General features: G+C 39.6%; 1 protein-coding gene across 1 annotated transcript; it reads left to right on the top strand.

Moving 5' to 3' along the window:
• The first annotated feature begins 682 nt into the window (after positions 1-682).
• LOC101161401 (transketolase) lies at positions 683-11,474 on the top strand. Its single transcript, XM_004070332.5, has 14 exons — positions 683-939; positions 2,231-2,348; positions 2,561-2,674; positions 2,878-2,975; positions 5,106-5,297; positions 5,609-5,727; positions 6,399-6,595; positions 6,771-6,935; positions 7,511-7,667; positions 8,297-8,427; positions 8,946-9,029; positions 9,147-9,240; positions 9,340-9,462; positions 10,843-11,474. Exons 1-14 carry the CDS (start codon positions 833-835, stop codon positions 11,028-11,030), a joined length of 1,887 nt encoding a protein of 628 aa, XP_004070380.1. The 5' UTR covers positions 683-832; the 3' UTR covers positions 11,031-11,474.
• Positions 11,475-11,652: the final 178 nt, after the last annotated feature.

The raw sequence follows: 11,652 nt of genomic DNA, 5'->3' as shown, positions 1-11,652 counted from the left end.
GATCATCCCCATCCTACAGCTACAAGAAGACATCTCAACAAGACCAAGAACATCTGTAAACTTTAAAATCTAAGAAAACCTTCTGATAACAGAACCAAAAGACAGTTTCCAGATATTTTATGCAAAAAATGCAAGATGAAAATGAAGAAAAGTAGCCTTAAAAAGAACGACAACAAGGACTAGTGACATCTTATACTTATATCCATCAGGAACCCAAAATTATATCGTTTTTGACTTGACCAGTATTTTTGAATGCAGGGAAACTAGACAACATTGAATAACCCGTTTGAACGGTTGGAATGACCCGTTCAACGGTTAATTCAAACCGTTCAAACGGTTAATTCAAACCTTGAAACAAGTCACACATAACCTTCAGTGAAGTGTTCCAAAATGAAGTGAAGAAGCCGTCCTAAACCACATCCCAACTTTCAACTTAATCTGTAAACGCCCTTAATATTTTCCTTTTTTCCATGTTTTCACTTTCTTGGGCTTTACGCACACTTTGGTACAGTTTAATATAAGGGTCTAAATTTGATCCCACTGACTTCCACTCGTGCGTGAATATGAGCACGTGCCCGATTGGTTTCCATCATTATTTTTTATCATGAATCAGTTCGTACTGTAGCTGTCTCCGCAGCCTTTCGGGTCCTATATGCAAACACGCCCCCTCCCTCTTCTGCTTGCGCAGAGGCGCATCCTCCTCGTTTTAACCCCCGACACCGGTCTCTGCGCACCCATTGCAGTCATTCTGCTGTCAGGGAACTATTAACTCTTACCTCAGCTCAGCCGGGTTGTGAGTGCGTGCGCGTGTTTTCTGCCGTGACTTGTCCAGATGGAGGACTACCACAAACCGGACCAGCAGACTCTGCAGGCGCTCAGGAACATCGCCACCCGACTGAGGATCAACTCCATCAAGGCTACAACTGCAGCGGGCAGCGGGTGAGAAGAAGGGCGGAGGAAACAAGAAAACAATGTTATTTTGCAGATACACAAAAGCTGTTTGTGAAAATTTGAAAATTAGTAACAAATAGGCCACATCAACCGAAAACAATAAAAGATTAGTTATCTCAGATATGGTGCAACTCAGCAGTATTTTCTTGAAATATTTTTTAAAGTTTTAGTTTAATACTATCAGAATCGAATGTTTATTGGGTGTGTCTAACCTAAATGATTCAGTGGTGTCTGTGCGTAAAAGTGGCTCCATCAGCATGCGTGCGCAATTTGCGCACTAATATCACGCACACATATAGATGGCTTCGGAACCATCTATCATTTACAAAAAAATGTTCGCCTTGTTAGGGTGTTGTTACGAGCACTACTTAATAAATCAAATCAATTATATTTTAATTACACTAAATGCCGTCTTGAAAAAAGATCCTGAAAGGAGATGGGGCTTTTTCGTTTCCTTGATATATTTTTCTTCATGGGATTTTGCTGCAATTGTTATATTCCACATTACCGTTGCTTGCACCTATACTGTGTTCCAATCCCTGCATAACAAGAAACAAATGATAAAAAAGAGAAATAGGAATATTAACAAAAACAGGAAACATGTAGCCTTACCAACTTGAGCTGCCTGTTGTTCTGTTCTGCAACAAAACAGATTTTAGAATCACATTTAAGAAACAGTACATAGCCTCTGTTTTTGTGTTTGCTTTTCAAGATCAGTTGCTTCCAAATCGTTGTTACAAAAAAAGGCACATTTTAGTTTGGTTTAAAGGCACACAGCCGTCTTTTACAGTCATTTTTATCAGTTAGAACATTTTTCTTTTCAGGAAAAGACTAAACCTACCTCATGGTAGTCTGAGTCAGGTGTTGATGAATTGTCTTGAAAGCGAATAAATCCAAAACAAAGCAAGAAACGGAAAATTGTTCTTTGTGTTGAACTCAGAAGTTAATCTCTGTTCCGTTTGCTCATGTGTTGAGGATTCAAAGAGACAGACATCCTCTGACTGTATTTGCACTTACAGTTATGGAAGTCCTAAAGCAAGTTCTTCTTAAAGGAATGTTTGTCTCTGATTAGTGGGTCCTCTGTTCTGCATAACTGAATTAATTAATCTTGCAATTAATCATAGCTGATCAGATCAAAATTTTGCTGACAGCTGCGTTGTCCACCGTGCTCTTTTTAAAAGGACTCTACTCCCTTCTCATCTGAAACTGCTGAGCATGGCTATAGGTTTAAATCTCATCACTTGTGTTCAACTTTTTTTTGTTTTTGTGTTTCCTGCAGTCACCCGACATCATGCTGCAGTGTGGCAGAGATCATGTCTGTCCTCTTCTTTCACTCCATGAAGTATCGACCTGAAGATCCGCGTAACCCTGACAATGATCGATTTATCCTCTCCAAGGTTTTGAACTCTTATTTTGATTTGACTTTGTAATAAACTCATTTCTGTTCATTTTTAATTTTTAATTGACGTGAATTGTTTGAAAAAAGTGAACTAATTTTGAAACATGTTTACTTATTCTTGGATATCTTGTACAGTTGTTAAATAAAATACTATAAGGAAATCAATACACAAGAAAAATTGAATTGTAACTTGGCTCCTTCCCCCTTCAGGGTCATGCAGCTCCCGTGCTGTACGCCGTGTGGGCAGAAACCGGCTACCTGAAGGAGAATGAGCTTCTCAATCTCCGCAAAGTGGACTCCATCCTGGAGGGGCACCCTGTCCCGGTGAGACAATGCAGATCAGAACAACTGAATGGGGGGGGAAGCCATGATGCTCTGACTGGGGTCCAGTGTGTGTCAAAATGATTAACTTGCACAATCTTTGCAGCATTTATTTTTGAATTATTAAAAAAAACAAACAGTGTTTCATGCTTGCTTGTGGCCCTGCGTTGTCTAACAGAATGCATGTTTTTCTTGCACACAAACAGAAACAGCAGTTTGTGGACGTGGCCACTGGATCTCTGGGTCAGGGGCTGGGAGTTGCCTGTGGAATGGCTTACACCGGAAAATACTTTGACAAGGCCAGGTAACACTCACCTGTCAGACCTATACGCCTTGAGCTCCCAAGCAGAAATCTCACAATGTGCGTCTGTGCATGCATAACACGGTGTCTTGCTGTGCACAGGTGACATTTGAGGTTGAAGCTTCAGATCAAATCCTTCCTGACAGTTCTAGCCTTTTAGGGACATTTTAGTGGCAACTCAAAGTAAAAAGAGCCAAATTTACCTTGTAGACTTTAATGAAAGACTTAAATTCTGAAGCTTAACATCAAGGGAGAGTGGTGACATTAGATGATCAAATTTATAAAGAGAACTTTGAATAAACTTTGTATTTATGACTATTCTGGTGCCCTACCGTTCATATTTTACCCTCTAAATAATTCAGTTAACATTATATCAATCTTAGTCAACAGAATGAAGATGCCCAGAAGAACAGCAGCAGATTCAGCTGTGCACATGAACCTCCTTTGCTCTCACAACAACTAGAAATAAAGAAAGACAATTATTTTAATGTGAAAATGGACATTAAAATGTCCGCAAACCGTTTTTTTTTTTTGTTTGTTTGTTTTTACAGTGGAATAGTTTGATTGTGTCATGCAGGGTTTTGGTTAAAAAAAGCATAAATGTATTGGAGCAGTGAGTGAATGCTGTTTGTGCAGCCCAAGCTGGCCGTCCCCCTCTTTGCAGTGTGTGTGCACTCAATTGCTTCTGCTCTAATAATCACACATGCAAAAGTACAGTATGCATCATCTCCATCTCACGCTTTTGCAGTATCTTTTATCCATAACAAAGGAAAACCTCACACTGACTCCTGTTGCTTTTCTTTATGCACATTAAATGCTACAGTAAACACACAGGTAAATGTTTCATAGTTAACTGTGCATCCGATTCCCCTGAAAAGCTGCACGTTAGGATCATTTAGTGCAACAGAGAACTGCATCAGTGGTTACTTTACACTGTCTGAGGCAAAAACTGCTTAATGTCAAGTGGATTCGCCCCATCTAGTAATTACACGACTGAACTACATGATCAAGAGTCAAGAGTCTCATCTCCACAGATAACCTGAGATTTAGGAGTTTTGTCAGGGACTTTTTTTGAAACATCTGATACTTCGATAATTAGATACCGGAGTAAATTAATCGGGCACAACGGGATGTGACGATTTATAGACGGTTACTTAAACCAAACAGACACCCACAAACCTGATGAAAGATCCCTTCAGTCACGTCTGTAACTGAAGCCCAATACCTGCCTCTTTGTGTGTGTTTGGTAAATGACTGACAAACCTGTAAATGTGAACGCTAATTTTACCATGTTTGTGGAAACCGGTAGCTGCTTCATCTTTATGAATTAATTATATCAGATGACATGAAATGAATTTGGAACTAAGGCAATTATCTGCAACATTCTGGAAAATCCCTGTTTCAGACATCAGACATCTGATCAGGGTTATACAATTCAATCCGAACAATTTAAATTCACAAGAAATGGGTCCTCTTACTTTAAAAGAACTGATCTGACAATTCTACAACTTTTAGGCCACAAGTTATTTATTAAGACACAAGATATCCCTTCATATCAGCTGAAAAATATTTATAATCAAGTTTGAAAAAATGAAAGAAGCTGTTTAAAATGTAAGTTTAAAACATGTAAACATGATAAAAACATGTTTACTGAGCCCTGATGAACCATATTTTTCTTTTCTTGAATGTTTTCTTTAGTGCTCCTGCGTGTGCAGGAGAATGTTACACATTTTTGGTTTCTCACTTTAATATCTCCGCTACTATGACTATTGCTGTCTTCTATGTCTTCCCCCTCTTCTTTTTTCCTGTCTTTTGTCTCCACTCTTGTGGTTGGAATGCATGCTTTAATGGAGCGTGTGTCTGCCTACCTTCCAGCCTTTGTTAGACGAAAATGATGTTTGTCTGTCTGGAAAGCTGTCAAAAATCATTACGCTTTCCGAGCAACCGATGAAGATGATCTGACAGCGAGTGGGTGGGGTGGGGGTGGAGCAGCTGTGGAGCCTGTCTAGTGTCAGTTGGGGGGGAATTCCAGGTCTTAAAGTCTGGTGTCAGAGGAAGAATTCAGTGAAAATGAAGGCGATTTTCTGCAGAAAAGCATCCTTATTTACTAAACTAAGATCCGTCCCTCTGCAGCTATCGAGTGTTCTGCCTGCTGGGTGATGGCGAGCTGTCAGAGGGCTCGGTCTGGGAAGCCATGGCATTTGCTTCCTACTACCAGTTAGACAACCTGGTGGCCATCTTTGACATCAACCGTTTGGGTCAGAGTGACCCAACTCCACTGCAGCACCATGTGGAGAAATATCAGCGCCGATGTGAAGCCTTTGGGTGAGTCAGGGGAATTCAGAAGGTTCATCATGTTTCAACACTTTAATTCGATTCTATAGAAATTGTATATCAATTAGATTTTAAGAGTATCATTTATTATTATTAATACAGCAGTACCTCTGTAATTTTAAAAAAATGGATAAACTTTCAAATTGAAGTCTTAAACCATCACACGATACACAAGTGTATGTGTCACAAATGTAACACCATATAACAATTATTTGAGTTGCATAAAAGCATTTTTTTAACCATTTCATACTTTTTATGTAACTAAAATTTGTTTTTTCAGTTCTTTTGTTTGTTTTTTTCAGCTGGCACTCCATCATTGTGGACGGCCACAGTGTGGAGGAGCTGTGCAAAGTACTGAGCCAACCCCGCCACCAGCCAATCGCCATCATTGCCAAGACTATCAAAGGCAAAGGCATCCCAGGTACCACAATCAATTGTTTTTGCCACCGTATTCTGAGTTTGGGGGGGCTGTCACAAAATGACTTGAAATTGGTCGTGCTATTTTATAAACCACTAAAATGGGTTAATAGCTTTGCAAGAAGTTTTTTTTGGGGGCATCTTAACAGCTCACCGTGTGTGTGAAGGGCCCCTAACTCACCTTAATCCAAGCGGTGGTTCAGCGCTTCGGATGCTGCAGCTCAGTAATCCCTAAGAATGTGCAGAAAAGACGTCCAGCAGCTGCTCATCATCACAAGCGCTTCTGTTGGTTTAGGTGAAAGCATCTGTGGTGCTGCATGAGAGTGCTTGAGAGAAAGAAACACAGGGAGCATTGTTAGGCCGTTTATGTAGGGGCAGTGTGTCGTTGTGGACTCAAGACTTAGAAAATCTCAACGTTGGTTTAAACCTGTGGCCCTTTGATATCAACATCTGACCTTTGGAGTATCCTATTGTGAGCTACTGAAGGGGAAAGCAAGTTGATGACAGCTGAATAGCTTTACACAGATGTGAGGAAAAATACAAATTTATGTAGCTTATCAATATCAGTTTTGCTTTAAAGGTTTATGGTCAAACTTCCAGCAACACTTTTTTCTGTTTTCAGTAAAGCATCTTTTAAGATCTTCCCTTGTACCTGAGCTTGTTGGTGTCTTTCAGCGGCCGAGGATAAGATGAATTGGCACGGAAAGCCTCTGCCCAAAGACATGGCGGAGATGGTGATCAAAGAGCTGCAGAGCCGCATTATCAGCTGCAACAAGCGTCTGTATCCTGCTGCTCCAAGCAAAGACGCATCACCAGTTTGCCTCCGTAACATTCGCATGCCGAGTGCCCCCAGCTACAAACCTGGAGACAAGGTGAGACATCCTGTGTTCTGATCTCAGACTGAATAAAGTTCATATTTTCTGTTCTGCTACCGTTGAGATGTGTCAAAAAGACCCCAGAATTGAAGACAAAGGGACTGATTGACCACAATAAAAAAAAGCAACACCACATCTGTCTGTGTTAATCTGTTTTTTCCTGTGAAACCAGATTGCTACAAGGAAGGCGTATGGTGTGGCTCTGGCCAAACTGGGCCGATACAACGAGCATGTGGTCGTGCTGGATGGCGACACAAAGAACTCCACCTTCTCTGAGCTTTTTAAAAATGAGCACCCCAACCGCTACGTGGAATGCTACATAGCAGAACAAAATATGGTAACAAAGATTTAGAAAAGTTACGAATAATTATAGCGGAAATGAAAGCGACACACACACTCCCTGCAAAAACTGAATCTTAAGTAAAAAGACCTTTAAGAAAAATTGTCTTTTATTCTGTCTTGTAAGAAAAATTATTATCAAGAAAGTTTTTCAATTGCAAAATAATCAAAAACAATAAGCTAAAAAAAGCATGTCTTGGTGAATTTACATTATTTAAATAAGAATTCTTAATAAGACCATTTTTCTTACCCCAGTGGCCACATTTTTTTGCAAATTCAAAAGAATTTGTTCAAATTTTAGGAATTTTTAACTTTTTTCTCAGGGGCATGTTTTTGCAGTGCTCATGCAAAAACAGGCTCATGTGTGACAGGCATCTCTCTGCAGACTGATGGTTGTATATTTTACTCTCCAGCTGTAACCACGCCAGAGCATATCAGTCATGAGTTTAACAGTTAAAGAAAGAATGTATTCATATACCGGTAATTAACATGTAAACAAAAAAAAACTGAAACACATTTTTTTATCCTTGGTCATGTATTTTTTTCTTTCTTATTCTTTTAATCATCCTAAAGGTGGGTGTGGCGACTGGCTGCGCCGTTCGAGATCGCAACGTGGTGTTTGCCAGCACTTTTGCAACCTGCTTTACTCGAGCGTACGACCAGCTCCGCATGGCCGCCATCTCTGAGAGCAACATCAACCTGTGTGGCTCCCACTGTGGCGTCTCCATTGGTTTGTTCTTTTCTGACACATCCCCCCCCCCCCCCCCTTTCCTTTATTTCTCTGCCTTTTTCTGGCTTCTGTTACAACATACCAATATCAGGATTTTGAATGGAAACCTACTGAGACTGGCAATTGTATAGAGGCATTATCTGGTATCTAAATTTGTGTTCAGTTGTGTTCAGCTTTTTAGCAATTTAGAATAATCTTAAAAACTAAATATCTTTAGAGTTTCGTCAAGTCACTATTTGAAATAATAGAAAGTCAGATGCTGTCGAACTATTTTCCTCCTTTTTTTTCTTAAACTCAGTCTCACATCTGTTTAAACATGTTATCCCTATGTTCTCCGCCTTGGTGCCGCTGTGTTTTCTGTAAAACCCTCCTGGGATCCTCTTGGCCCCCCCTCCCTCTGTCTGTTTCTGTATCACAGAGGTGATGACAGAGTGGCCTGATTCTCTCTCACTTCCTCTTCCTCCTCCCCTTTCACCTCCTCCTAAGGTACACTGCACGCCCTCTTTGAATGACTGAATGCATGCCAGTCCCCTTACAGCAAATCTTCACCTTCTAAAGAATGTCTACGTCTGATTTTTATTTTTTTAATTTTATATTTTTACCTAACTTGCCTATGAAATGATGCCCAGGTGAGGATGGACCCTCTCAGATGGGTATGGAGGACTTGGCCATGTTCAGAGCCCTTCCTACAGCAACCATCTTCTACCCGAGCGATGCTGTCTCCACCGAGAAAGCTGTGGAGATCGCAGCAAACACAAAGGTACTTCAATTATTTCAAGCAGCCGACAAAAAAAATACTTTTTTTTGGTTTTCTTTCCAAACTTTTTAAATGCCAAATTAAATAAAATGTTCACATTTTTATATGATTAAAAATCATCAAGGAATTAAATCCACTTGCATTATTCCATGAAAGAAAACAGTCTAAAATAGGAAGAGCTAAAAATATAGCAAACAGTCAGAGCATCTGTGGAGAGGCCTCACATCACAGAAATGCAGTGGTTACTTCTGTAACTCATTTTATTTTATTTTTTTCTTAAAAGGTTTTGCCAGCCCACAGATGAAAATTCGAATGTTTCTTTATCTGTCTTGCCTGGAAAAACAAAGATTAAATAAAAAACAAAAATACTTTGGAATTTTGCGCCTTAGACTAACAAGTGTTTCTCCCATCAATCGACTTTGTACTTCAAAAGAAAAATCAGTCTCTTCACAGTGTAATTTCTGTCATTTCCTGTCTCAGCTGAATTTAGAAGCCTGGTAATTACTTCTAGTTTGTTGTAGGGTTTATGCTTCATCCGAACCAGCCGCCCAGAGACCAACATCATCTACAACTGCAACGAAGACTTCCACGTTGGACAAGCCAAGGTTTCTGGTCCCTCTCCTGCATCCTTCTCTAATACAGGCAGAATGAAACACTGGTTCTTGAACATTAAATTGTGGGGGATGGTTTTTTATACAATGCATGGATTTTTATATGGTTAGGTTGTCTATAAAACCAACGAGGATCATGTGACTGTGATTGGAGCAGGAGTGACCCTACATGAGGCTTTGAGTGCAGTGGAAATACTCAAGAAAGGTAAAAAACGCTGAAGTTGGCATAAAAAAAACAGCTTTCAACACAGTCTGAGTAAAGCTTGTCTTTAAAAAAACATTTCTTTTTACTTCCTTTGGTCAGAGAGGATCAACATCCGAGTGATTGACCTCTTCACCATCAAACCTCTGGATACCAAGACAATTATTGAGAACGGCAGGGCCACCAGAGGTCGAATCGTCACCGTGGAGGATCACTACTATGAAGGTGAGAACTGTGATAGCATAAAATTAAAAAGAAAAACCAGAAAGAAATGTAAAAAACAAATCGAGATAAGGCTGATGTGTTTTGTTCATTTTTGCAATATCTAAGGTGACTTTTCAGGTGTTTCACTATTGCAAACACAATCACAAAAAAAATCACATAAAATGTTTTTGTTTTTTTTCTAGATAAGTAGACCTGCTATACAGTAAATACAAAATACAATCAATTACATATCTGTTCTTTTTTCATCAACTTTGCTTAGTCAAATTATTGATGCATAACATCCATGTCTGCATTACAATCACAAGATAAGCTATAGGGGTGATCCCTTAAAATATTAAAATAAATAAAACTATTATAATCACATAGAAAAAGAACAACAAAATGCTATGGGATAAATGTGAAATCACAAGGAGACATTTGAGTTGAGAAAAAGTTGAACAATAATAAAAATAGTAACAATAATAATTTAATATTGTGCAATATAATTTTGATGAACTCTGTGTTTAAAGGATTCTGCTACTGAATAATAAATAAGGGAATGAAATGGTTGTTTTGGGGAGTGAGATAGATGACATTTGGTGGCGTTTGTGTTCAGGAGGAGCTGCTGTCAGTGTCTCTTCATTTGAGAAGCAGCCTTTGGGCTCCTGCTGACCTACATGGAGCAGCAGCAGCATGACTATAGCAAGCCTCCAAAATCTACACAGATGACATCTCCAACCTTTTGTTTTGTTCATCTCGAAAAAAAATACTGTCTTGCCTTTTAAGATAAAGTGAAAGTTAAAGTAGACAAAACTGTAGCCCCTTTAGTGATTTTCTTTTTTGCTTGCAAAAACTCAACCAATCAGCCTTTGAATCTCGCTGAAGAAAATCAGACAAGCAGACCGACTGTCACCAAGCACCTCACTGAGAGGCTGCTCTTATTCTAATCATTTTAAAAGCTTTCTGCTGTCTGTAGGACAACTGCTTCACTTTAAATAAATATAGAGAAAAATACATTTTCTTAAAAATGTGCACCTCTCAATTATTTGATTTTCTTTAGAGTCGGTTGTTGCACATCTTTTCGGGAGTTGATGATTAACAGAATACAATTGCAAATTTCAAAATTGAGCTCTTTGAATTTATATATATACAGTATATATAAATTATTTGAGTTGTCAACTCTACACGAATTTCTTCTATGAATTTTTTTCCTTCATATATCAAGTTAGCTACTAACAGGAGCAAACTCACTCATTTCTGCACATCAGCATCATCAGCTGTCCGTCCTCATCCCGTCTTTGCAGATCATGAAAACATTCAGAAACAAAAACAAAGGTCCTTTTGTGTTTTATTACAATAAATCAGTGGTGTCGGTGGTTCTGTCTGCTCCATACTCCACAGGTGGTTTGGGGGAGGCGGTGTGCTCTGCGGTGGTCAATGAGCCGGGCTTCACCGTGCACCGCTTGGCGGTTTCCCAGGTTCCCCGGAGTGGCAAACCCCACGAGCTGCTTCGCATCCACGCCATTGACCGTGAGGCCATCGCCCAGGCGGTGCGCAAAGCTATCAGCAGCTCTGCCAATGCAAAGTAACAGGTGTGTGGGTTTGCCTGTCACTCACCAGCAATCACCATGGAGACAAGAAACCATCAAAGAGGGAGGGGCTAAAGTTCCTCTCTCCTGTTGAAAATAAAAAAATTGATTTTAGAGAAACATGTTTTTTTTCCATGTTTTATGAAACACCCCCATTCTCTGAGTTAAGCAAAAGCACCACCCCTGCACGCACACACCTCCACCCCCCATGTCCTTCCTCCTCCTCGGAGGAGGAGCCTCTGGTGCTCCAACTATTTCAATAAAAGACTTCATGTGGATTCAAATTTTTTAAACTAATACTTAAATAAAACCACTTCTCACTTTTCAGTGTCACCACTTTATTATCCCAGTGCGTAAAATCCACTCTCAGAAGCTTCTTGAATTTGAAATCTTCTGATTCTTGGGCCGAGGAATCATCACATAAATAAAGAAACAGTTTCTTCATGTTTCTTGTGCCTGAGGTCTTTTCTTGTTATGCTATTGTTACGCTATCATTATGTAAATCTTACGCAATTGTGCGTGAGTTTTGCAACATGCATGCCCAAATTTGTGCATTTCCACACGTGTCCACATATGTCTAACAGACTTTTCAGGCATTTGCTGATGTATAGCTTATATATTG

Source organism: Oryzias latipes, chromosome 7, assembly GCF_053564925.1.
Source record: "Oryzias latipes strain Hd-rR chromosome 7, Olatipes_Hd-rR_3.1".
In the NCBI taxonomy this organism is placed as follows: Eukaryota; Metazoa; Chordata; class Actinopteri; order Beloniformes; family Adrianichthyidae; genus Oryzias; species Oryzias latipes.
This window is presented reverse-complemented; position numbering and strand designations above follow the sequence as displayed.

Coding starts and splice junctions, on each gene's coding strand:
- LOC101161401 (XM_004070332.5), top strand. CDS start 833: ATGGAGGACTACCACAAACCGGACCAGCAGACTCTGCAGGCGCTCAGG. Junction 2,349..2,560: donor ATCGATTTATCCTCTCCAAG/GTTTTGAACTCT, acceptor TTCCCCCTTCAG/GGTCATGCAGCTCCCGTGCT. Junction 5,298..5,608: donor CGCCGATGTGAAGCCTTTGG/GTGAGTCAGGGG, acceptor TGTTTTTTTCAG/CTGGCACTCCATCATTGTGG.